The sequence below is a fragment of the Anguilla anguilla genome, chromosome 9 (assembly GCF_013347855.1).
Source record: "Anguilla anguilla isolate fAngAng1 chromosome 9, fAngAng1.pri, whole genome shotgun sequence".
NCBI lineage: Eukaryota > Metazoa > Chordata > Actinopteri > Anguilliformes > Anguillidae > Anguilla > Anguilla anguilla.
Genome location: NC_049209.1, coordinates 1,940,740 through 1,966,615, shown reverse-complemented (window position 1 = coordinate 1,966,615; position 25,876 = coordinate 1,940,740). Strand labels below are relative to the sequence as shown.

Below are 25,876 nucleotides of genomic sequence, written 5' to 3'. Positions count from 1 at the left end.
GAGTATTTCCACAGATACACCATTAGCTGTGTTTTGTTCACTAAAGCACGTCAGCAATGGCAATAACAAAAAAGAACAAAGAAAGAAATCCGATGTAAAAGCTTTGGAATTTGTGCCAGCTGCTGGACGTGCTTGTAAGTGCTAGCCTGTACGTGCATACAGTCACCACCAGTGAAGAGAATATGGAACAGAATCCCCTGATTGATGATTAGGACAGCATGCACCCGTCGTGCTCTGTGTGTGTGTGTGTGCGTGTGTGTGTGTGTGTGCCCCCCCGCCTCACCTGCCCATGGGTCCACCCTGCCTCGCCCCGCCCCTTCAGACAGGTCTCCATGCGGATGGGCGTCCCGGAGGTGAAGTGTTTGCTCTCCACACACATGCCACTGCCCACGTTACGCAGCTGGAAAACATACACACACACACACACACACACACACACACACACACACACATAGGTACGCACATACACACGCACATGCACACACACACACACACACACACATAGGTACGCACATACACACGCACATGCACACACACACACACACACACACACATACGCACGCATGAACGCACACGCACGCACACACACATACGCACATTCAAAGTTAAGGCTAATTGCTCTCTGCATAAAAAGCCAACATGAAGTGCTGACTTGGCAAACAAATCACACAAAGCTGATAAGGTACAAGTATTACCTTTAACATGAGTTTATCTCTGTAATTTCACTTGAAATATAACAGAAACAGAACTAGATCCTTCGTAAAAATGCTGGAAATTATAAATGGAAAATATTGGTTTCCAAGCTACACGCTATGTTATAATGAGCCAAAACAAACAAAATATATTTTTTAAAAAAAGCAAAACCTAGGAGAGCATGCAAAACACTTAATTTTAAAAAATATTTGGGAAAATGTGTTAACTATCTCTGCATCTCTGCATGTGTTAATGATCTCTGCATGTTGTTTATTACAAAAAAATGTACCACCTGCACAACCTGACACCTCAAAACAAACAAAAAAAAGACAGAGAAAAGGAACAGAACTGCAGAAGAACTTTTTTTTTTTTAACAAATACAAACGGCAAATAACAGCAGCACTGCCAAAAAGAACCGGAACGTTTGACTTTTCACCAATTTCAGCAAAAGCGAACGACGACACCCAGAGTGAACCCAGATTTCATCGATGTGCGGGGGGGTGGGGGGGGGGGTGGCGAGGGGGGCGAGGGGGGGGGGGCTCTGGCACGGTTACGGTTACTACCCCTGGTGTAGGGAGGGGGGCGAGGGGGCGAGGGGGGCGAGGGGGGGGGGCTCTGGCACGGTTACGGTTACTGCCCCTGGTGTAGATTCCGTTCCGGAGCTTTATTAGCCACAGGAGAAATAAAGCGAGACTGTCTTTATTTTTACTACCCGTGCGCTGCTCCTGCCAGACGCCTGGCACGGAACAGAACCGGGGCCCGGTTAGCGCTTAGCGCTCAGCGCTCAGCGGGCAGACCAGCGAGGGCCAGCTCATCTCTGGCAGCCGGGGGATTAAGGGAAAGAGAGGAACGCTCTTCCCTCAGGAACAAGCAGAAAATAAATAAATAAAACTGCCATAATGGCCACAAAGTACAGCAGAACCAGCCGCCGTTCGGCCATTAAACACGAAGGCTTCTGACTCCCTGAGCTCAATAAAGCACCCAACTGACGCCAATATGGCTGCCCTCGAGTCCCAATATGGCTGCCCAATGTCCCACTGCAGGTGACCTGCCACCCCATTATGAGCCTCCCTGCTTTCCCCGACAGGCCAACCTGTTTACGTAAATAAAAACACCATCAGCTGACCTCCCAGTTTCGCTAAATAAAAGAGCTTTTCAACAAAACCACCTGCTTATCTAACCAAAGGACCATCAGCTGACTTACCAGTTTAAGCAAATACAATACATTTTCAATTATATAAGAAGGCTATCAGCAGAGGTACCTGTTTAACTAAATAAACATGCCACTCATGTTAGCACAGGTTAGGTAGAGTACATGTACTGTGTACAAAGATGAAAGCAAAAACAGACTAAAAAGGCTGGGGGGGGGGGGGCATACCTGTCAGGCACAGGTGAGCAAGAACACTTCTGTGGGCCCAAATACGTCATCATATAAACGTTTATAACGTATTTATAACTGCACTGTAGAGTTTTATGACACCTAGTAATGCTGCGACACTCATATTTGTGACAGTGCTGCAGATTTGATGAGATCCAGTAATGCTGTGGGTGGGCCGGTTTGGGGAGGGGCGGGGGTCGGTGTGTGAGGGGGGGGTACGTACCTCCCCCCAGGCGGCGGCGGGCGGCTCCACGGGGGGGTAGTGTTTGGGCAGGTCCCAGGCCACCTCGCTCATGAACCAGCGGAAGTTCCGGCAGCTGAGGGAGGCGCGGAGCTCCTTCTGCGCGCTCATGTCCCCGGCCGACAGGTGGCGGTATTCGGGCCGCCGCTGGTAGATGAACTCGGCGTACTCGTCCATCCACACCTCCGCCACGCGCTTCAGGTTCTGCGCGGGGGGTCAACAACGCGCACGTCAAACCCGCTAACCCGCCAACCCGCTACGCAGCTCAAAAACACAAACACTGCGCAAAAAAGCCTTAAAGCCTTAAAAAGGTTAGAGCTGAAGTTAAAAAAAAGGTTTGATCTTTCTTTGGGTTTCACAGAGAGAACAACTAAGGTTGAGTATGTGTGTGTACGTGCGTGTGCATGTGCGTGACTGTGTGTGTGCGTGCATGCATGTGTGTGTGTGTGTGTGTGTGTGTGTGAGAGAGTGTGCATTTCCAGGTGAATGCATCAGCACCATGTAAAGTGAGGGTGAACTGATCGATCAGCTCACTTGGAATGAAAGGGTTTGAGAAGCAGACCGGACAGTTGGAGATAAACGCCTGTAGAGCGGCACTCACACCGGGGGAAGGTTACTCATCTCGTGTTTCTTTTTGTGGGTGGAGGTGGGGTAGCGGGAGGGAAATCTGCGCAGAAAACCTCAGCTGCACAGGCCTGAGAATAACCTGCTGGACTCCGTTCCCCATTTCCCGCCAGAGCGCGCTCACACCGCCATTTTGGGGCGCAGAACGTTTCGCACACCGTGCCGTGTTCTGACCGCAGCGCTCGCGTACCGTCATCACCGCTAATCCTTCATCATTCCGCTCACACCAAACCCGCTCAGCTGCTCCAATACCCAGCGCTCTGCGCTTCCATTGCACTGTCCTCATACTCCAACGCAACCGGACCGGGTTTCTGAAGGAGTCTGGCAAGCATTCCTGACCTGTTTATTTCATTTCCAGTCATTAATATTAATATTAATATTAATATCACACCCACAAATCGTACAGAGCAGTGGTAACCAACCCTGCTCCTGGAGATCTACCATACTGTAGGTTTTCACACCATCCGTAATTTGGCATGCCTGATTCTACTAATTAGCAGCTCAATGAGATCTCTAGCTGATGAATGAGGCATATTTTGTTAGGGTTGGAGTGAATACGTGCAAGACGGTAGATCTCCAGGAACAACAGTGGATACCACTGGTATAGAGGAACATTAATTTAAACAGGTAACCCTCGTCTGTATCGTAAATATTCAACGGCACGAATTATGAGGGTTAAAATTGATCGAAGGAAGCAATTAATTCTCATTTAACCAAGGATAACATACAAGGGTTTTGGACAGAATTCGGTCAACATTTTGATGGATTCAGTTTTTCAAAATGAAAATACAGCGTTGGCAGGCTACAGTCTAAAACTCAGATTTGAAAACACCAGTTCACTGCTGCAAACAGGCACACTCACGGGGGATCGATGCAACGAATTGCCAACTGAGGTCAGTTATCTGGTGTGGTTTTTAAGAAGCCAAATCGATGTATTTCTGTTGACAAGAATGAGAAGGAACAGCAGCCTTGGACGATGAAAGGTGGAGAATCCAAAGAGGATTTAATTTTTATACGTGCTGTTTTGGAGACGTTTGTGAAAGAGTGAAGAACTTGTCCGCTCGTCCCTGCAGAGCAGAGCGACCGCGCGATGGACCCCAAGCACTCTTCAATCCCTCCGACTTCTCAGAGCGGATTTATTGATCCCAATCTTTGCATCATTCAAAGAGGGGAGGACGGGGGCCTGTCAGTCCGCCAGGGCATTTCATTTCGCCCTCATAATCCCCCGCCGCTCGCTTACGCACAGCATCAAGACCAACAAAACACAGGAGAATTCAGCCACTTTAAGAGCTGCAAAGACAGCAGGCGGCCATTTCTCTTTCTGCTCTAACCCCGAGAACAATCTATGATCGACACCCCACTTTCCACAGGGGTCCCTAGAACAGTGAGGACAGTGTGTTGCAAGAGTATAATGATAGACATACTGTAGGGATGTAGAGGTACACATACTGTAGGGCTGCAGAGGTACACATACTGTAGGGGTGTAGAGGTACACATATTGTAGGGGTGTAGAGGTGCACATATTGTAGGGGTGTAGAGGTACACATATTGTAGGGGTGTAAAGGTGCACATTTCTGAAGTTATTGTGTGTAGTTGGTGGAATACACAGGTGGGGGGGGTGAGAGCGCACTGGATTATTGAGGTGTAAAGGCGGGACTCACCCTAGCCAGGCTGACTCCGCCCGGGACCTTGTAGGGGACGTACTTCCTGTAGATGTGTCCCACTCGAGAGCAGGGGATGTCCTCCATGCGCCCCCCGCACATCCACACCTGCGCGGGACGAGGAGAGAGGGCCTTCAGCAAGCGCTGGACACCGCTAAACCGCTTTTTGGTCATTCGTATTTGTCCTAATATCGTAGCTTGCTCTTCTGCCTAGTTTGGCTCGGCATAAATTCGGTCAGAATAGTGTTCACTGTGTGAACTGAACTGTGTTCTTGGCTAGAAATAGCTGCACGAAATGAGTATCGTATCTTACGGAACCTGTGTTTTGTAGTTGTCCATGACCATGAAATGCACTTTTGTGCGTCACTTTGGATAAAAGTGTCGGCCAAATAAATGGAAAAACCAACTCAATCCGCTAAACCAACTCAAACTGCTAAACCAACTCACACCACTAAACTGACTCAAACCTCTAAACCGACTCAATCCGCTAAACCGACTCAAACTGCTAAACCAACTCACACCACTAAACTGACTCAAACCTCTAAACCGACTCAATCCGCTAAACCGACTCAAACTGCTAAACCAACTCACACCACTAAACTGACTCAAACCTCTAAACCGACTCAATCCGCTAAACCAACTCACACCACTAAACTGACTCAAACTGCTAAACCGACTCACACCACTAAACCAACTCACACCACTAAACCGACTCAAACTACTAAACCAACTCACACCACTAAACTGACTCAAACTGCTAAACCGACTCACACCACTAAACCAACTCACACCACTAAACCGACTCACACCACTAAACTGACTCACACCACTAAACTGACTCAAACTGCTAAACCAACTCACACCACTAAACCGACTCAAACCGCTAAACCGACTCACACCACTAAACCGACTCAATCCGCTAAACCAACTCACACCTCTAAACCAACTCACACCACTAAACCGACTCAAACTGCTAAACCAACTCACACCACTAAACTGACTCAAACCTCTAAACCGACTCAAACCCCTAAACCAACTCACACCACTAAACCGACTCAAACTGCTAAACCAACTCACACCACTAAACTGACTCAAACCTCTAAACCAACTCAAACCCCTAAACCGACTCAAACCATTAAACTGACTCAAACCGCTAAACCAACTCAAACCTCTAAACCGACTCAAACCTCTAAACCGACTCAATCCGCTAAACCAACTCACACCACTAAACCGACTCAAACTGCTAAACCGACTCAAACTGCTAAACCAACTCACACCACTAAACCGACTCAAACTGCTAAACCGACTCAAACTGCTAAACCGACTCAAACCCCTAAACCAACTCACACCACTAAACCGACTCAAACTGCTAAACCGACTCAAACTGCTAAACCGACTCACACCACTAAACCGACTCAATCCGCTAAACCGACTCAAACTGCTAAACCAACTCACACCACTAAACCGACCCAATCCGCTAAACCAACTCACACCACTAAACCGACTCAAACCTCTAAACCAACTCACACCACTAAACTGACTCAAACCTCTAAACCAACTCACACCGCTAAACCGACTCAATCTGCTAAACCGACTCAATCCGCTAAACCAACTCAAACTGCTAAACCAACTCACACCACTAAACCGACTCAATCCGCTAAACCAACTCAAACTGCTAAACCAACTCACACCACTAAACCGACTCAATCCGCTAAACCAACTCAAACTGCTAAACCAACTCACACCACTAAACCGACTCAATCCGCTAAACCAACTCAAACTGCTAAACCAACTCACACCACTAAACCGACTCAATCTGCTAAACCGACTCAATCCGCTAAACCAACTCAAACTGCTAAACCAACTCACACCACTAAACCGACTCAATCCGCTAAACCAACTCAAACTGCTAAACCAACTCACACCACTAAACCGACTCAATCTGCTAAACCGACTCAAACCACTAAACCGACTCAATCTGCTAAACCGACTCAATCTGCTAAACTGACTCAATCTGCTAAACCGACTCAATCCGCTAAACCAACTCACACCACTAAACTGACTCAAACCGCTAAACTGACTCAGACTGTGACACGCCACTGACAGTACGTAGCAGCTGCAGCATGCGCCAGACCCTTGGCTCCGTCGCCGTGGGAGATAAATCACCATTCAGGAACCCCCAGAAACCTGATGCTGTCATTCTCTCGCCTGATTGGCTCTCCACGTGAAGAGCAAGCCTCAGCGAACGTGCGAACGGGCCGCTGCGGAGTGCTTTCGCGGCTCGCGTGGGACGTGGAGAGGGGGCGCGTTTTCGTTCAGGAAATAAAAAAATAAATAAAAAAGAAGCAGGAAGACAGAAAGAGGAGATTTGTCCCCGTACGCTGCGGTTCGCACACATCTCAGGGTATGTAAATACACTTCTGCCTCATCAATATTTAATGCTGCCTGCAGCCTGGGAGGCAAGATGGTGCTCGCGCGGAATGGCTAATAACACATAAAAAATACATCACAGCCCGCGTGTGCGACTCTGGGTGGGGGGATCGCAGTGACTGCTCAGCTCTGCGGTTCAGCTGAACGGTCACGGCCAAGACAGAGCCACTGACCTCTGGACTATAGTACAGGCAGGCAGACAGACATGGGCAGGAATAAGGGACTGGCTTCTGGACTATAGTACAAGCAGACAGACATAGGCAGAGAATAAGGGACTGGCTTCTGGACTATAGTACAGGCAGACAGACATAGGCAGAGAATAAGGGACTGGCTTTGGACTATAGTACAGGCAGACAGACATAGGCAGAGAATAAGGGACTGGCTTCTGGACTATAGTACAGGCAGACAGACATAGGCAGAGAATAAGGGACTGGCTTCTGGACTACAGTACAGGCAGACAGATAAGGGCAGAGAATAGGGGACTGGCTTCTGGACTATAGTACAGGCAGACAGACATGGGCAGGAATAAGGGACTGGCTTCTGGACTATAGTACAGGCAGACAGACATGGGCAGGAATAACGGAGTGTACACCAGGGTTCAGTGACTACGGCAAACCTGGCTGGGGTACTGGAATGTTCTCTCCCATGTCTGGGGCCAGATAATGATGCTGAGGCGGCCTGTGTGACGCAAGGTCACCCTGCTGCAGTAATCTCCCACCTGGAGCCATGACCTCCCTCTCTCACACGCAGTCCAGTGCAGCAGACAGCAGCCGCAATGAACAGCCTTTTCTGAACCGGCCCAGGCCCTCAAGAGCCAATCAGAATCCTCTGGAACCAACCAATCGGGGCCCTCAGGAGCCAACCAATCAGGGGCGTCTGGAGCCAACCAATCAGGGCCCTCCGGAGCCAACCTATCAGGGCCTTCAGGAGCCAATCAGGGTCCTCAGGGGCCATTTAGGGGCCAGTATGGGCCCCTGCAGTCAGGCTGGTCAGGCTTCCGCATGCCTAGCACAGACATGCTCACATCCCCTCACATCCTGCCTGTCGCCCACAGACACGCTCACATCCCCTCACATCCTGCCCGTCCCACAGACACGCTCACATCCCCTCACATCCTGCCTGTCGCCAACAGACACGCTCACATCCCCTCACATCCTGCCCATCCCACAGACACGCTCACATCCCCTCACATCCTGCCCGTCCCACAGACATGCTCACATCCCCTCACATCCTGCCTGTCGCCCACAGACACGCTCACATCCCCTCACATCCTGCCCGTCCCACAGACATGCTCACATCCCCTCACATCCTGCCTGTTGCCCACAGACACGCTCACATCCCCTCACATCCTGCCTGTCGCCCACAGACACGCTCACATCCCCTCACATCCTGCCCGTCCCACAGACATGCTCACATCCCCTCACATCCTGCCTGTCGCCCACAGACACGCTCACATCCCCTCACATCCTGCCTGTCGCCCACATACAGGCTCACATCCCCTCACATCCTGCCTGTCGCCCACAGACACGCTCACATCCCCTCACATCCTGCCCGTCCCACACAGCCCCACATCCTGCTCGTCCCACACAGCCCCACATCCTGCCGGAACCACACAGCCCCGCCAGCCTTCCACTTTAATTAAAAACTGGGATTAAGTGCTTTGGAGATTCACTTCAGCGCACGTCACGGCCAGACAGAACAGCACACGTCCCAAAATCCCTCGCTGGCAACACAAAAACCAGGGCCGAACAGAGACCCTTTACTAATATAAAAAACATACAGATGAACACATCATTCTGGGTAATATCATTTTTAATTACACTGCACCCATATCTTTCCTTACCAGTTTAATACTGTAACATTCAGCCCTAACTCTCGATAAATGACGGCAACATCTGTCAACACGAAGAGAGAAAATCGCCCCGTTAAAGGGAGAGAGGATTAGCGCAGAAATCCGCAGCGAGCGCAGAGTTTCAGACCGAAGACATGGCCGCCTGATCTCCACTGGCCTTCCCCCCTTCCTCTCCCCCCTCCCTCCCTCACTCCCTTTCTCCCTTCCTCCCCTCCATCCCTCCCCCTCCGTCACTCCCTTCTTCCCCCTCCCTCGTCAGTGCGTAGAGGTCGGCCATGTTATAGGGATTACAGCGCAATCCGTTCATCTTCATCTGCCCTGATCCGGCTTCTTTCCCCTGTACTCCATAATCGCGCTTTTAAAAACGGGAGCATTTCCTGTCGGCCTGGGGCTGCGGCAGGAAGAACCCCGGCCAGCTCGTAGGTAACAGCAGCTTCCCGAACTACAAACACGACCACAGGTTCCTCAGGTTCAAAACAGGGGTGAAGAACTGATTTAAAAAAAAATGTTTTAAAAAACAGAACAAATCCAAATTCATGCAAGGCTGAAAAAATAAATGTTTTTATTACCATTTGAAAAGTAATCCTAAACTACCACACATTTACTGACTCAGTTATCAAGTTAGCAAAAGTACAATTTAACCCTTTCCCACCCAAAGCTGAGGTCACTTGAAAATCCCGCTGGCAGTGTGACTCTGTTTACATGTAGACATTAAGCACAGATTAACCTGCTTCACACAATCAACCACATCGTTTCAGCCCAACCGTTAGCGCTACAGGCTAGCGACCGCAAGCGTTAGCCCTACGGGCAAGCGACCGCAACCGTTAGCCCTACAGGCTAGCGACCGCAAGCGTTAGCCCTACAGGCTAGCGACCGCAACCGTTAGCCCTACAGGCTAGCGACCGCAAGCGTTAGCCCTACAGGCTAGCGACCGCAAGTGTTAGCCCTACAGCCTAGCGACCGCAAGCGTTAGCGCTACAGGCAAGCGACCGCAAGCGTTAGCCCTACAGGCTAGCGACCGCAAGCGTTAGCCCTACAGGCAAGCGACCGCAAGCGTTAGCCCTACAGGCTAGCAACCGCAAGCGTTAGCCCTACAGGCTAGAGACCGCAAGTGTTAGCCCTACAGCCTAGCGACCGCAAGCGTTAGCGCTACAGGCAAGCGACCGCAAGCGTTAGCCCTACAGCCTAGCGACCGCAAGCGTTAGCCCTACAGGCAAGCGACCGCAAGCGTTAGCCCTACAGGCTAGCGACCGCAAGCGTTAGCGCTACAGGCAAGGGACTGGAATACGAGAGCACCTTGTCATTTCAACCTATTAATCCTTCTCTATTACAGATATGCTACAAGGACGAAGACTTTTTAAATGGTTTTTCCTCAAAGGAGACAACCTTCTGAATTGCTAGCAATTATTTCCTGATAATAAAGTCATTTATTTTCTCGGGCTGAACGGCCCTGGGCTAGGCGAACGAAAACATCGACCACATCAACCGCCGCCACAGACCGCGCCCTTTTTTTCAATCAAAGTCCGTGAATAAATCGGCCAGAGTTGTGGAGAAGGCGGCGGCGGCGATCAACAGCCAATCAGAGGCCCGGACGGCCTCCCCCCGTGAACCCGTGACCCCCAAAATTGAGCACCGGGGACCAGCGGGAGTTAGCATTCGCGGCGAGCTCCATGGAAACCCCGCGCGTCATTCACCGTGTCGGAGAAAGGAGATGAAGCGAAGCGTCCGCCCGCCAGCCGTTCAGATATTAAACCAGTGGGCGGGCGGCTTCCAGGTGGGCGGAGTCCTGGGAAGGCTCATCAGTCCCATGAATCACCTCGGCGCACGCACATCCCCGCGCAGGACGCGGTGCCGTTCCATCAGGAGGACAGGCTCCAGAGCGATGTGGTAATTCACACAGACCTGCGTTTCATACGGTAATGGATGGCTTTCCACTTGATTAGGGTCCTCCGCTCCATTAAGGCCCGGGCGCGCCCTGATCGAGGGCGTCTGTGAAATACCGTTTGCCGTCATTAATTGACGCTCCTCCGTTCCTGCAGTCGTGTAAATAATGGAGTAATGGATACGGGGAGCGGAGGGGTCGGGCTCCTCTTCCAGAGCGCCATCGGGGCGCGCGGAATAACCGCCTTTTTCATATGCTAATCTCTGACCGAATCACAATTCATCACGTTTCAGGAAGGAGAGGGAAGGCACGCTCGCCACAGCAGGAAGCGGCCATACGCTGACGCTCGTAGAACACTTAACCCGAATAAAGAAATGAATAAATAAATAAAAATATATCTTTTTAGCAAGCTGTAAAATGATAACGTTGGCCAGTTTATTTGTGGTGTCAGGACTGCGGCTGGCTCTAGGGCTGGTTTTTTTTCTCGCGGCAGAGCGCACGGACGGTCGTGACGTGGGGGGGGGGGCTCACGACTCTCACTTTCAGAGGCCTACCTTGAAGGAGATCTCATACTGCTCCCCTCCCCAAATCTCCAGGCCCGTGTCATATCCTCCCAGCTCCCAGAACCACTTCCTGTCCACAGCGAAAAGGCCGCCCGCCATCACAGGTGATCTGGAGAGAAGAGAAGAAGAAGAAAAAATATTATTATAATAAATATTATACCTCCACCTGAACAGGTCACAAGACTGTCGTTCAGCCCAAGAGCTTGAGCGGAGAAAACTCCATACAGCCCACCAGGCATAAAATACAAAAAACCCAACAGACATTATATACAGAACCGTTTTCAACAGGGACAATGAAAGAACCATTTTAACAATAATCAATACCCGCACGGATAAATCCGAGATAAACTGTCGACATAATAAACGCCAGTAAAATGGGAAAAAAATGAAGTAACAGATGAGCTTGCGCACAATAAAAAGCAGACTGATCGACGTAAAATAAAACATTTATTCGAATAATTAATGGCTCTCATCACCTCCATGAGATTGGATTCTGATAAGCCATTCATCAGAGCATCAGATGAGCAGCTGAAAAAACCACTTAACAGCCTGCTTTCCCAGGGAAATGACACACGCGCTGGGCCACAGAATAAATGTAACTCACGTAAACGCGTACATTCTGCACGCAACATTCAGGGCAGCTGTTTTACGGCTATCTGCACCGAACGTCAGCGAGAGGTTGGAGTCTTTATCGCTGAAGAGAGGATAATCGATGTTGTGAGCACGTGCAGAACCCCAGCCCACTGTGTTTCAGGAACAGCGTGTCCTGCAGTCAAACTCGGCGATGTACTGTAACATTATTTTCACTCTCCACTTAACCAGACGAGTGATTGCCCTTGTAGCCCCCCCTGAAGAGGCACGGAGTTTATCGGGAGCTCATCCCTCAACAGGAGATTTTATGGGTTTTCAGTCTGTAACAGGAAGGGCAGCCATTTTGGCTCAGGGCGGTCAGTCAGGAGGCTGGGACCGCCAGAGTCGTTAATGCGAGGGAGATAAATTCGGTGGTAGCGGTAATTAACGTGGCTTGTATACTACATCCCATAAACGAGGGGCTGAGATTTGTGTCCGATCGACACCGAGGTGAGCGGTCTGCTGTACCAGGCCCTAAACCAAAACGGCAGCGTCGGACATCGTCTTATTAACCGAAACGCCCTCACCATCTGGAACCTGTAGAACAATGAGGGAGAATCACACGGGCAGCGGGTCCTAATGAGACAGTCTCCTCCCGCACTCTGTCTTAAAGACCTGCTGAACAGGCAGGCATAACATTTCCTCCTCCTCTATTTTCTATTATTTTTTATTCTTCTGCTGCTGCTTCGGCTGCCATGGCAACGATGCCAGCAGATCCCCCTGAATGAACGAATGAATGAATGAATGAATGAACGAATGAACGAATGAATGCATGAATGAACGAATGAACGAATGAATGCATGAATGAACGAATGAACGAACGAATGAACGAATGAATGAATGAATGAACGGATGAATGAACGAATGAATGAATGAATGACTGAATGAATGAATGAATGCGAGATTTCAGCGTTTGACTTTTCTCTCTGGCCAGCGTCGGGCTCTCATTCGGGTTTTTTTTTTTTCGGGCACGATTTTGTCGATCAGTCAAACCGCGGGACTACCTGAAGGGTGGGAGGGGCAGAGGGAGGGTGGGTGGGGCAGGAGAAGGGTGGATGGGGCAGGGGGAGGGTGGGTGGGGCAGGTGGAGGGTGGGTGGGGGCAGGGGGAGGGCGACCGCGCCCACAGAACCACGCCCGCAGGACCGCGCCCGCTCCGGGGGTGAAGGCCCGGCTCTTTGGCATTCCGCGGCGGCAGAGCCGCTCGCTGCGCCCCCCAGATAAGGATGGTAACCGTGGAGACAAAGCGACATCGCCTGTAAAATTCCTCTGAAGGACTCAAAGGCTGGCCGTCCACAGAGAATCACGCCGAAAATTCTCTCATCCACCCCCCCCCCCCAACCCCCGACCCCCACCCCGTATTTCCATCTTTGCCACCCTTGAATTTCTCTCTTTTTTTTTTGCTTAATCATCCACGCATATTCCCAGTCACAGTTTCATATTTTACTGGGAACTGAAGAGCGGGCGCAGAGCTCTGCGGAGCTGGTGTCCCGGGGAGCCTCAGCCACAGACTGCAGCGTGTAAAAGCCTGAGCGACAGACTGCAGTGTGTAAAAGCCTCAGCTACAGACTGCAGTGTGTAAAAGCCTGAGCCACAGACTGCAGTGTGTAAAAGCCTCAGCTACAGACTGCAGTGTGTAAAAGCCTGAGCCACAGACTGCAGTGTGTAAAAGCCTGAGCAACAGACTGCAGTGTGTAAAAGCCTGAGCGACAGACTGCAGTGTGTAAAAGCCTGAGCGACAGACTGCAGTGTGTAAAAGCCTCAGCTACAGACTGCAGTGTGTAAAAGCCTGAGCGACAGACTGCAGTGTGTAAAAGCCTCAGCTACAGACTGCAGTGTGTAAAAGCCTGAGCCACAGACTGCAGTGTGTAAAAGCCTGAGCAACAGACTGCAGTGTGTAAAAGCCTGAGCGACAGACTGCAGTGTGTAAAAGCCTCAGCTACAGACTGCAGTGTGTAAAAGCCTGAGCCACAGACTGCAGTGTGTAAAAGCCTGAGCGACAGACTGCAGTGTGTAAAAGCCTCAGCTACAGACTGCAGTGTGTAAAAGCCTGAGCCACAGACTGCAGTGTGTAAAAGCCTGAGCCACAGACTGCAGTGTGTAAAAGCCTGAGCCACAGACTGCAGTGTGTAAAAGCCTGAGTGACAGACTGCAGTGTGTAAAAGCCTGAGTGACAGACTGCAGTGTGTAAAAGCCTGAGCGACAGACTGCAGTGTGTAAAAGCCTGAACGACAGACTGCAGTGTGTAAAAGCCTCAGTGACAGACTGCAGTGTGTAAAAGCCTGAGCCACAGACTGCAGTGTGTAAAAGCCTGAGCGACAGACTGCAGTGTGTAAAAGCCTTGCTGCGTCTCCAGGGGGACACAAGTCTTTATCACGTCGAGAGAGCCCAGCTGCCGAGTCTGAGATAGACACGGTCCCTTCTGTCAACACGAGTAGCTGGAGATCCCCTGAGCCTCCCCCCCCATACACCCCCCCCCAAAAGGAAAGCGTGCTTACTCACCACTCTAAAGTTGGACCGCATCACTTCCTAAATTGTTCGGGAGCGTTCCAGCCGGACAGGAGGGCATGGGCGTAAAAAAAATTACTGTTGTTGCCTATCCTGGAAAGTTGCCAAACCAGGCAACAAATGAGAGTTTGTTACCAAACCAGGCAACAAATGAGAGTTTGTTGCCAAACCAGGCAACAAATGAGAGTTTGTTACCAACCCAGGCAACAAACCAGAGTTTGTTACCAACCCAGACAACAAATGAGAGTTTGTCTCCAGGAGGAGGGGGGGGGGTGTGATACTCACTCGAAGGGCTCGCTGGGGTCCTCCTTCTGCAGCTCGGGGGGGATGGGGATGCGCTTGTAGTACATCTCCCAGTCGAAGGCGCCGCGCATGGCGTCCCCCGCCTGCGTCTCGTAGCCGAAGTTGTCGTGGTCGATCACGTCGATCATCGGGCACACGATGGACTTCCTGTTCTGGGCGATCCGGTCTGAGGGCATCGGAGAGATCGAGACAAGGCACCATTCAGTCAGGGTTCGAGGGAACACAGTTTTTTAAATTTCCTTTTAAAAAGCCAAGATGAGCTCCATCTGAGCCGTCTCAACTTCAACTTCCACGTTCGGCTTCATGTGTCTGCTGTACAGCCCAGAGGCAGAGAAAGATTTAAAAAAAAACAAAACTCAAACGGACATCGCACTTCAGAAATCACCCAACGCTGTCTAACCTGCTCTTTCATTTCTGCGTAAAGTGGTGTGTAGCAGTTAGGGGCTCTAACACAGCTGAACAGAGCTGTGCTGTGGGGGGGTTGGGGGATGGGGGGGTTCATGCGCTGTGGGGGGGCAGGGGTGGTTGGGGGGGGGGGGGGGGGGGGGGGAGTCATTTGGCTCTGGCGAGGGATGTGAACGGAAAATCTCAAGTGCGCTCAGCAACATCTTCAGCTTTGGCTGCGACACAAGACAGTTTTGTACCTTTCTGATATGAATAAAAATAAATAAATAAACAAATAAGATCCCTGGCAGGAGAACGGTGGAAGAGCTCCAGACACTGCTGGCGACGATGGCGAAGCCGGGTTCCAGAAAAAGTTTCTTTCGGCAATGAGGCGGGAGAAAGTGCTCCGACACGGAAAGCTGCGAACGCAGGGACACGCGTGTGCAGCGACACGCTTCCTCACAACCCGCCAAGCAACGGCGGGAAGCGCTTCAACTGACACTTTCTCAACAATCTCTCTCTCTGATAAACCGCAACAAATACGCATTTTCACACAGCCTGGACGACGCCACGCACTAGCGTTAGCCCCCAGGTGCTGTTTCTCTTTTATTACTGGTTACAGCTTGTGACATTGTCATTGGTCGCTATTCATTTTGCTATTTTCATGAAAGAGATTGGGTCAATAACGGGCATTTTCGGCAAACAGACACCCTTACATGAAGAAGCTTTCTGGTCCTCTCTTCAAACAACTGTTGCTGCTGAATTATAATTGCAACATAATTGTAAAAAAAAAAAATAATAATGTACTAAGCTCAAGCTGAACAGCAATCTGACGACATTCGCTACCCACGGCTAATTCTGAATGCCCACAGTCTGGCCTTTTGCATTCTATTTCAGTCCGCTGCCATGCCCCCAGTGCATTATGGGATTTGGCGTACAGTGAAGCCGGTGTGAACAGGGGATGTGTAACAGCGATGAGCCACGTGGAGCTCAGCCAGACGCCGTTTAGCGAGCCTGGCCTGAATCAAACAGCGGGCAGAAGGCCAATAAAGAACAACGAAGAAACAAAGAGCAGGACACAGGCACAGAGGGAGCCGGAACGAAGGAGGTGAATAAACTCAGATCTGAGAAGAGAGCACTTTAGCCCACACGTCAGAGCACTGGGTACAATTCAGTCAGGAAAATGGTGAGCATTGTTGGGCTGAATGGACTGTTCATGCTATGCTATGCTATGCTATGTTATGTTATGCTATGCTATGTCAGGCTATGCTATGCTATGTTATATTATGTTATGCTATGTCAGGCTACGCTATGCTATGCTATGTTATGTTATGCTATGCTATGCTACGTTACATTATGTTATGCTATGTCAGGCTAGGCTATGCTATGCTATGCTATGCTATGTTATGTTATGCTATGCTACGTTACATTATGTTATGCTATGTCAGGCTATGCTATGCTTTATGTTATGTTATACTATGTTATGCTACTTCATGTTATGTTATGCTATGCCTTATGCTATGTTAACCCAGTCAGAATGGAAACGACCTAGCGGCGAACATTCTCGCGGCGCCAGCAGGCACGTACCCAAGAGCGGTGGCAGCCAGTTGACGTTGGCCTCGCAGTGGGAGTCCAGGAAGGTGATGACCTCGCCGGTGGCGGCCGCGGCTCCCAGCAGCCTCGTTCTGATAAGCCCCTCCCTCTTTTTGGTGCGCAGGATCCGGACCTTGGGCATGCGCACCATGTACTCCTCCAGCGAGGCTTTCAGGTGCTCTGGGGGAGGAGAGGAAACGGGAGGAACGAATCAGAGGCCAGCCCTGCAGAGACCGACATCTGGCAGACATACAGACAGACAGGCCTGGACATCTGGCAGACAGACAGACAGACAGACAGGCCTGGACATCTGGCAGACAGACAGACAGACAGACAGGCCTGGACATCTGGCAGACAGACAGACAGACAGACAGACAGGCCTGGACATCTGGCAGACAGACAGGCAGACAGACAGACAGGCCTGGACATCTGGCAGACAGACAGACAGACAGACAGGCCTGGACATCTGGCAGACAGATAGGCCTGGACATCTGGCAGACAGACAGACAGACTGGCCTGGACATCTGGCAGACAGACAGACAGACAGACAGGCCTGGACATCTGGCAGACAGACAGACAGACAGACAGGCCTGGACATCTGGCAGACAGACAGACAGACAGACAGGCCTGGACATCTGGCAGACAGACAGACAGACAGACAGGCCTGGACATCTGGCAGACAGACAGACAGACATACAGACAGGCCAGGTTCAAAAAGCTTCAGCTTCATAAAAAAATAAAATAAAATAAATAAATAAAGAAAGTAAAACTCACAGATTTAGAAAGTGCCAAACCACAGATTTATCAATACATCTCAGCGCTCTCCAAATGCACAAACTCTCTGCTGCGGTAAAAAACAAATCATTTCACCTTTAACTGATTTTAAATCTTCTTGCCCAGAGTCCAGCCTTTCCTGACAGGCAGTAATACAGAAACAGACCCACCACACGTTCGCCTTTCTCCCAGAGTTCCCTCGCCCAGCTCAAACATCCAGTCTTCTGAAGGAACGTGTTATCAACTATATTTTTTTTCCAAGGGATGGAACCTTCCCCATTTCACTTCCAAATTGTCATCATAAAAAGAGCAGAATTCATGGCTGCTGTGCAGTTTTTTTTCTATCCAAGAACCCCCCCTCCAGGGTCTCGATGGGTCATCAGTTTATTTGGCGTGTCTGAGAGGGAGGGGCACCATGGGTCAGACTTATTTTATTTCAAATTCTATTTGAAATTCCCATTTTTTCTGGAATGTTTTTTTCTTTCCCCGTTGATCACATGACTAGCAGGTAAGGCTGGGTTTGACGTCAGGGCTAGACAACATCACAACACTGTAGCTGCAAAGGGGGGAGGGACGGGGGGTCAAAATCGTAGCCAAATGCCAATTAAATATCCAAGGGTTTCACTGCAGCACCGAAACGGATGAAAAAATTAGGATTTTGTGGCTGCCATGACAACCACTAACCAAAGACTCCTTATCAAATTCCCACAGGGGGAAGCGGATATCCACTCTCTTCATTATAATCCCACAGCCTTTAATGCAATCATCTGATTTCCTCTTTACGAAGCAACAGAGAACAGCCTCCACACACAGGCTCTGAGCTCAACTGTCACTCAAACACATTAAAGACGTCCTGAATCTGACCCAAAAAAACAGTCTGAGGAAGCAGCTGAGACAGAGCGTGACTCGGACACATGCAAACTGAGCACACACTGCAGGTAGGGAGAGAGAGAGTGTGTGTGAGAGAGAGAGACTGTGTGAGAGTGTGAGAGAGAGAGTGAGAGTCTGGGAGAGAGAGTGAGAGACTGTGTGAGAGTGTGAGAGAGTGAACGAGAAAGAGAGAGAGAGAGTGAGAGTCTGGGAGAGAGAGAGAGGGAGAGAGAGTGAGAGACAATGTGAGAGTGAGAGAAAAAGTGAATGAGAGAGAGAAAGCAGGAGAGAGTGAGAGAGTGAATGAGAGTGAGAGAAAGAGAGTGAGAAAGAGAAATAGAAAGAGAGAGAGATAACGAGAGAGAGTGAGGGAGTGTGAGAGACAAACACAGAGAGCATGAGTGTGAGAGAAAGAGCAAGAGAGAGACAACGAGAAAGAGAGAGAGAGTGAGTGAGAGAGCAAGTAACTTCCAGGTTAAACTTAAAGGGGCCTGTGCGGGGGGGGGGCTGTGCGGAGGGGGGGGGGGGGGGGCTGTGCGCTTAAAACGCTGGCGGTGTCAGTCAGACGCATTTGTCACGCGTCGTGTTGAGCATCTTTATCAAAGGGAAGGAGAGACACTATCTGCGCTGAGCTGAAGGGGACAGCAGCCTTACGTCAGCCAGGAAGTACAGCACAGTGATGAACGCGCGAGCAGGAGGATCAGCCTGAGCGGGAGGATCAGCCCGAGTGGGAGGATCAGCCCGAGCGGGAGGATCAGCCCGAGCCGGGGGAAGCGTTTCAAACGCCGCCTCCGACATGAAGAACAAGCGCAAACACAACAAGCTGATATTCAGGCCCGGAGGAGCGAGGGAACCGCTCGTCCAGAACCGTCCCGCCCCGCCCCGCCCCACGGCTCGGCATTAATAAAATATCCCATCTGCAGCAGGGGGACCGCAGACCACAGAGAATGGGAGCGCGCTTCACACGCATGCCCCCCCCCCCCCCCCCCCCCCCAGATTTATACACACGGGACCCCCCCCCCCCCCAGATTTATACACATGGGGCTCCCCCCCCCCCAAAAAAAAATGGGGCATGGATATGGACAGAAGAACCCTGACCCTGTGTGAGGCAGGGTGTGTGTGTGCGTGTGTGTATGTATGCGTGTGTGTAAGAGTGTGTGTGTGTGTGTGAGGCAGGGTGTGCGTGTGTGTGTGTGAGCGTGCTCTAGTACAGACATCCTGCCCGGAAGGTCTCACTGCAGTTCAGAAGCCTCCCCTTATCACATTAAAATCGGCTCCTGGGGCTGCTGTGCCAGACCTGATCTGAGAGAGCATTCAACCCTGAGGCACATTAAATTAGTTATAAAAAATTTAACGACTGTGAGAGAATACAGCCGCGTGCACGTACACACCTCACAGAAAGGAGCCATTTTAAAAACGACAAAAATGAATTAAAAAAGTTCATAGAAAGGTTGCAAACACCTGGCTGCAGCTAGAACAAAAAACATCAATACATCCATCGCTGCCTCTTCCCCCTCGTCGTCTTCCTCATCAGGCGTGATGGGTTTCCAGGTGGCTCCTGATCTTAATGACGTTTCATTTAGGGAGACCACGCTGGGAAATGCCAGCACGTCATTTTCACTGCAGCTGGAAACACATCAGACACACGAGGCCGAGCAGGTGCAGCAGCCACAACCTGGAGGCCTTAGTACAGGAATGCACACACACGTGCAGGGACGCACACACACACACACACACGGCAGACTGAGCCTACAGTCAATATTTGACTCCCGCACCGACTCCACCCACACACACAGCGACCCCGCCCACTGCATGGAAATCCCAAGACACGGGTTGTAGCGGCGAACACGTAAATTAACAGGATTAAAGAAGAAATGTGTCCCCTGCCGTCAGCAGATAACTGCTTGTGTAAATAGCATGGATGGGATAGGCAGCTACAGTCTACACAGACAGCATCAATTAAGCTGTACGAACTCAGCCATTTTGTGCCCCGGTTTCTATGGGTACTGAAGCGCCCCTCCCCTCCACGAACAAACACCCTGACAACATAAACGAAGCATAAATCACCCTCACAGGGCCCAGCGAAAAACTATGACAGCAATTTAATATCCTCCTCCGTTCCCTCCCGATCATGCAAATCTGTATGCAAATGTGTATACTGCAGAGAAAGTGACTGACGGAGAGAGAGAGAGAGGGAGAGAGAGAGAGAGAAAGGGAGAGAGAGAGAGAGAGGGGGAGAGGGAGACGCTGGCATGTGAAAATCAGAAGTCTTAATTTCAGGTGAATAAATTATGCTGCTGGTCCAGCTAACCGAAGCTAGCAGTGATTACTCATCCGAACGGACGTCTCTGGGGTGTTGCGTGCGCATTAGTCTTTATTAAAGGGTGGGGCAGCCCAGGTCACAGCAGCAGTGTCAACTGCTGACTCAATTTACAGTAAAGATAACGTGTTACTGTAACCACGCGCCACGACAGGCCCCGCACTCCGCTTCAAGACGCCACGTTCGCCCCAGACACCCAAAGAGCTGATTAAATAAAAAATTTAAAAACACCAATAAGGAATCATTACGACTATGATAATACAAGGTTCCAGAAGGCAGTTAAACCAGGATGCTGATTAAATTTTCCACCGCAGAGCAATCCTGTTTTTCTCCCCCCCCCCCACACCCCCCCACCCCCCATTACAGAGGCATAATTTAGGCAATTTATAAGGAGATTTCCATTAAAGTGTAATTTGATCCACTGAGCTGAAGAACCCCGGGATGCGGCTGTGTGTAATCGGACGAAGCTGAAGAACCCCGGGATGCGGCTGTGTGTAATCGGATGGCTGTGTGTAATCGGATGAAGCTGAAGAACCGTGGGGTGCGGCTGTGTGTAATCGGATGAAGCTGAAGAACCCCGGGACGCGGCTGTGTGTAATCGGATGGCTGTGTGTAATCGGATGAAGCTGAAGAACCCCGGGATGCGGCTGTGTGTAATCGGACGAAGCTGAAGAACCCCGGGGTGCTGCTGTGTGTAATCGGATGAAGCTGAAGAACCCCGGGATGCGGCTGTGTGTAATCGGATGAAGCTGAAGAACCCCGGGATGCGGCTGTGTGTAATCGGACGAAGCTGAAGAACCCCGGGATGCGGCTGTGTGTAATCGGATGGCTGTGTGTAATCAGATGAAGCCACTCGAACCACGGATCCCGTCACAATCAGGAATCCCGCCGGGTCAGGCGTCCCGAACGCCGCACCGCCCTGAAGAGAGCGGGAAAGTGACTCAAGAGCACTCGGGCGCTCTCCGACGCGCACGCTCACGGTCATGAATTTTAATAAAGTTTTCTCATTCAATTATTCTCCTATTTCTGCGTGTGTAGCAAGGCGAAGGAGGTTCTGAGGAAAGACAGTGGGTCCATTCCAGACGCTTGGCAGAGGACCAGCGTGTGCAGAGGAATATTTTATCCTCTGAAAGATATTCAAGAAACAGGGAAACCAAGACTTCAAAATTAACAGAGCTTTGGAAATGTCATAAAAGACAGACTTATCAAAGAACGAGAGAACCAACGGTGACACGGGTTCGACAGCAATAGCCAATCAAAACCGAAACTCATTTTTAACGTATTCAACAGTTGGTACTGGAGACGCTACCAATATTCTCTCAGTACCAAAATACCAAAGGTTCTCTCAGAGTTCATCGGACGGCCTTTGTGTAATCGCTGAATTAAACTCCTCTCACATACACCGCAGTAATAACGCTGGAGTCCTCTGAGCTCCATGGCTCCGTTCGTACTGCCACCACACAAAGGCCTGCTGATCCAGTACTGCCACCACACACAGGCCTGCTGATCCAGTACTGCCACCACACAAAGGCCTGCTGATCCAGTACTGCCACCACACAAAGGCCTGCTGATCCAGCACTGCCACCACACACAGGCCTGCTGATCCAGTACTGCCACCACACACAGGCCTGCTGATCCAGTACTGCCACCACACAAAGGCCTGCTGATCCAGTACTGCCACCACACACAGGCCTGCTGATCCAGCCGCGGTTCCCACCAGAAACATCGCCCTGCAATCACGGCGTTCGAATGATTCCATTAGAATTCCTCGGACGGTTCGACGCGAGGGTTCCGAGCTCACCTGTTACCTTGGAGGACTGCCACACATCGCCTTTTCTCCGCTGCTGAAAAGCTGCTTTTGTCTCGTTCGCGGCGATCGACGGCGAACGAACAATCAGCGAACGGACAAAAGACGACGCGACAAGGCTAGCACTGAACGCCAGGAGCGGTACATAACAGACCCTTGGTTGCCCGTATCTCTGTCAGTTACAGTCTGGAATCTTCCACGCAGTTCAGGCCAAACTGCCGGCGCTGCACGGGTTTTGGGGACAGCTGGGCTCACGGCGTACCTCCCATCCAAAAACAATTAACAGGGAAAGAATTTTGATAACGCTGAGCCAATCAGAACGACCCACCGCATCGACCGCCATTTCACCCGCCGCCGACGCTAGCGAGCTCGAGCCGCACGGGGGAGCTCTCAAAAGAAACCCGAATTCTGAGCGCCGCGCGTACGGGCGAGCGCAGGATGGCGCTGGCGCGTGTCCCGGCGGTAAGGGGAAGTCAGCGGGATTTCAGAGGGGATCAGAAACACACCGGGGCTCCTGTCTGACGAGAACGTGCCCCCCCCCCCCTCTCCCCCAGGGGGACGGGCGTCAGGTAAACACGCACCACACGCATAATCTCCAGTTTCCCATGAGCCTCTGCTGTTTAAAAGCATGCGGTGCTGCCGCGGGCCGATGGCAACAGGTGGTGTGGAGGCAGAGTTTTTGGGGGGGCTGGCGGGCAGGGGGGGGGGGGGGGGGGGGGCGGGGAGGGGGGGTGAGGTGCAGAAATTCAATTACAGCCTAATGAAGAATGAGACCCCCCTCCCCCGCCCCCCCCCCCCAGCCCGCGTGCGGCTCAGCCGCATAATTAATAATAATTAGCCAGGCACAGACATGCGGCAGGGCCTTTAATAACTCCAGCGCTGCCAATCTTCAGCGCTGCTCCTCTTCCTCAGCGAAGGACGGCGGCGGTCGGGCTGATTAATGCAGACCCGGCCTGATTACCGCTCGTCAGGAATATGCAAATACCCCCGCCATCAGCTCCACGGCGTTCAGCTCATCTTCTCTCCTCAACACTTTCGGGGGGGGGCGGGTCGGGTCCAACGGGCCCACCGCCGGCACCGTTTCGAGCTGCGGTACGAAACATCCAGAACTGGCCCTGTGTGGAGCCTGTCATTCACTTCCTGATTATTATTAACGAGGAGTGAACAGCACAGCGAGAGGAACGAGCCATCAGCCAGCAGAAGAGCTGGGTTCATAAAAAACTGAACATTAAAAAGAAAAAAAAGAGAAAAAAAAAATCTTTGTACGCTACATAAAAACACCCTTAAACCTCCTTTGTCTGCGTGTGTGTGTGTGTGTGTGCGTGTGAGTGTCTGCGTGTGTGTGTGTGTGTGTGTGTGTGCGCGTGAGTGTGAATGTGTGTGTGTGCGTGTGTGAGTGAGTGAATGTGTGTGTGTGTAACAAGAGATGTGTGCCCTGTTCACCATGTAGTGGGGCGGGGGTGGGGGGGTGAAAATGAAAAACAGAGCTGGGTGGTGTGGTTTTCATGCTGATGTTGATGTTTATTCTTGGTTTTGCCGGGAACTCCAGCTCCTGCTTCACTTAAACACCTGACAGGTTATTTGGAGGTGATTAAGTGCTACTTAATTAGACAGAGAGAGAAATCTCAGTGGAGCTCGGTCCGATCCATACCAGCTCATTAAACGAACGGGCCAGCTTACAGGATTCGAACAAAGGACCAAAATATCCAAATAGCCTTTTTCTTGAACAAATGATGGCCTTTTATAAGAGCTCATTGGAGCATCAAGATTTTCCTGTTTACAATGCCAGTCTATTAGTGGAAGCAAAAAGCCAAAAACATCAGCTGCTAAGCCGCACCCTGTCACCGGTAAACAGGCGCAGAGCGTTTCGGACGCGTTGCGGCGGACGCTGGCACGATCAATCTGCTGCCTGTAGTCTTCAGTCACCACTGGCCACTTACAGCACAGACACATCGACCCGACACAGACACAGACACAGACACATCGACCCGACACAGACACAGACACAGACACATCGACCCGACACAGACACAGACACGTCACCCCAACGGGTGATCGCCGCAGTCTGAGGGACCTTCGAGCACAGAGCAGCCGACGGGTCTGCGTGCTACGCCAAGCCCGTGGAGCTCCAGCCAGAGGAGCGACACGTTTCACACACACGCCGTCAGAATAACAACACAGCGGTTAAAAATAAATTAATAAATAACTGAATTAATTTCTGAACAAGAAATTAGCAGATGTTTTTTTTTTTCTTCCCGCCCACCAACATCGAGCACGTGGACAGCACAACGCGTTCCGGTAGCTCAGAGGAAGCGCCACGCTCCTGATCGAACCCGACGCTCGTCCAACTGCGTAGCTTTTTAAGAGCGGGTCAAACCAACAGCCACAGACAGCAGAGGAGGCGCTTCTGTGGTTTAACCCTTACACAGGCGCTATGATGTAATGAAGGGGGTAAAAGGGAGGGGGGGTGGGGAGGGGTGGGCTGGGGGATATGCGGTTAAACCAGGAGCAATTAACAGCGACTGCATCACATGTGCATTCATCAGCACGAATGAATGCGTGAATGAAAGTGTGTGTGTGTGTGTGTGTGAGAGAGAGAGTGTGTGTGTGTGTGTGTGTGTGTGTGAGAGAGTGTGTGTTTGTGTGTGAGAGAGAGTGTGTAGAAAAGAATGAAAAAATAACAGTAGGAAAAACATGAAAAAGCACAGGGGAGCAATCTGCTAGGTCGAAGGAGGAAAACCAGCAGAAGCACCAAAACACAAGAAAACCAGCAGACCCTGAAGCCTGGGCGTCCCAGTCTATTAAAGCTGTGGGCCCAGGCGACTCCTGTCAGGCCTGGGGAGGGAAGGGGGGGTGAACAGGACAGACTGACCTCATGGGAGAAACAGACACACGTAGCACAGCACACTGTCCACTCCAGGAGCAGGTCTACAGTGTAGCACTGCAGACTCTATAGCATTACTGTACCACACCCTTCCCCACATCCAGCCTCAGCTCAGCAATGAGGTCATGTGGACAACACGCAGGAGGGTGTGTGTGTGTGTGTGTGTGTGTGTGAACGGCACACAGGAGGGTGTGTGTGTAAACGCCACACGAGTCTGACGTGTCCAGAACGATGCTAACTACACTGTAGCGCCGCGGCTGTGTGCTGCTGAAGTCCACACTGCCTCCTGTTTGGCCATTTAACAGACACTCTTACCCAGAGTGCCTTGCACGGACTACATGTGTACAGACAATCGATTTATAGAGCTGGGTATTTCACTGAGGCTGTTCAGGTTAAGCATCTTTGCTCAGGGGTACAACGGCTGTGCCCCAGCTGGGAAGCAAACCCGCAACCTCTGCATTACAAGCCCGGCTCCCTAAG

General features: G+C 51.0%; 1 protein-coding gene across 1 annotated transcript in view; it reads right to left on the bottom strand.

Annotated features, from left to right (window-relative positions):
* The window catches only part of LOC118236555 (polypeptide N-acetylgalactosaminyltransferase 10-like), a 54,714-nt gene that overhangs the window by 1,576 nt on the left and 27,262 nt on the right, over nucleotides 1–25,876 (bottom strand). The window contains exons 5-10 of the mRNA XM_035435036.1: nucleotides 16,736–16,921; nucleotides 14,747–14,930; nucleotides 11,316–11,433; nucleotides 4,598–4,705; nucleotides 2,295–2,516; nucleotides 284–400 (exon numbers count right to left, since the gene is read on the bottom strand). Of these exons, the coding sequence (XP_035290927.1) occupies nucleotides 284–400; nucleotides 2,295–2,516; nucleotides 4,598–4,705; nucleotides 11,316–11,433; nucleotides 14,747–14,930; nucleotides 16,736–16,921 (935 nt within the window). The remainder of the gene's footprint in view (nucleotides 1–283; nucleotides 401–2,294; nucleotides 2,517–4,597; nucleotides 4,706–11,315; nucleotides 11,434–14,746; nucleotides 14,931–16,735; nucleotides 16,922–25,876) is intronic.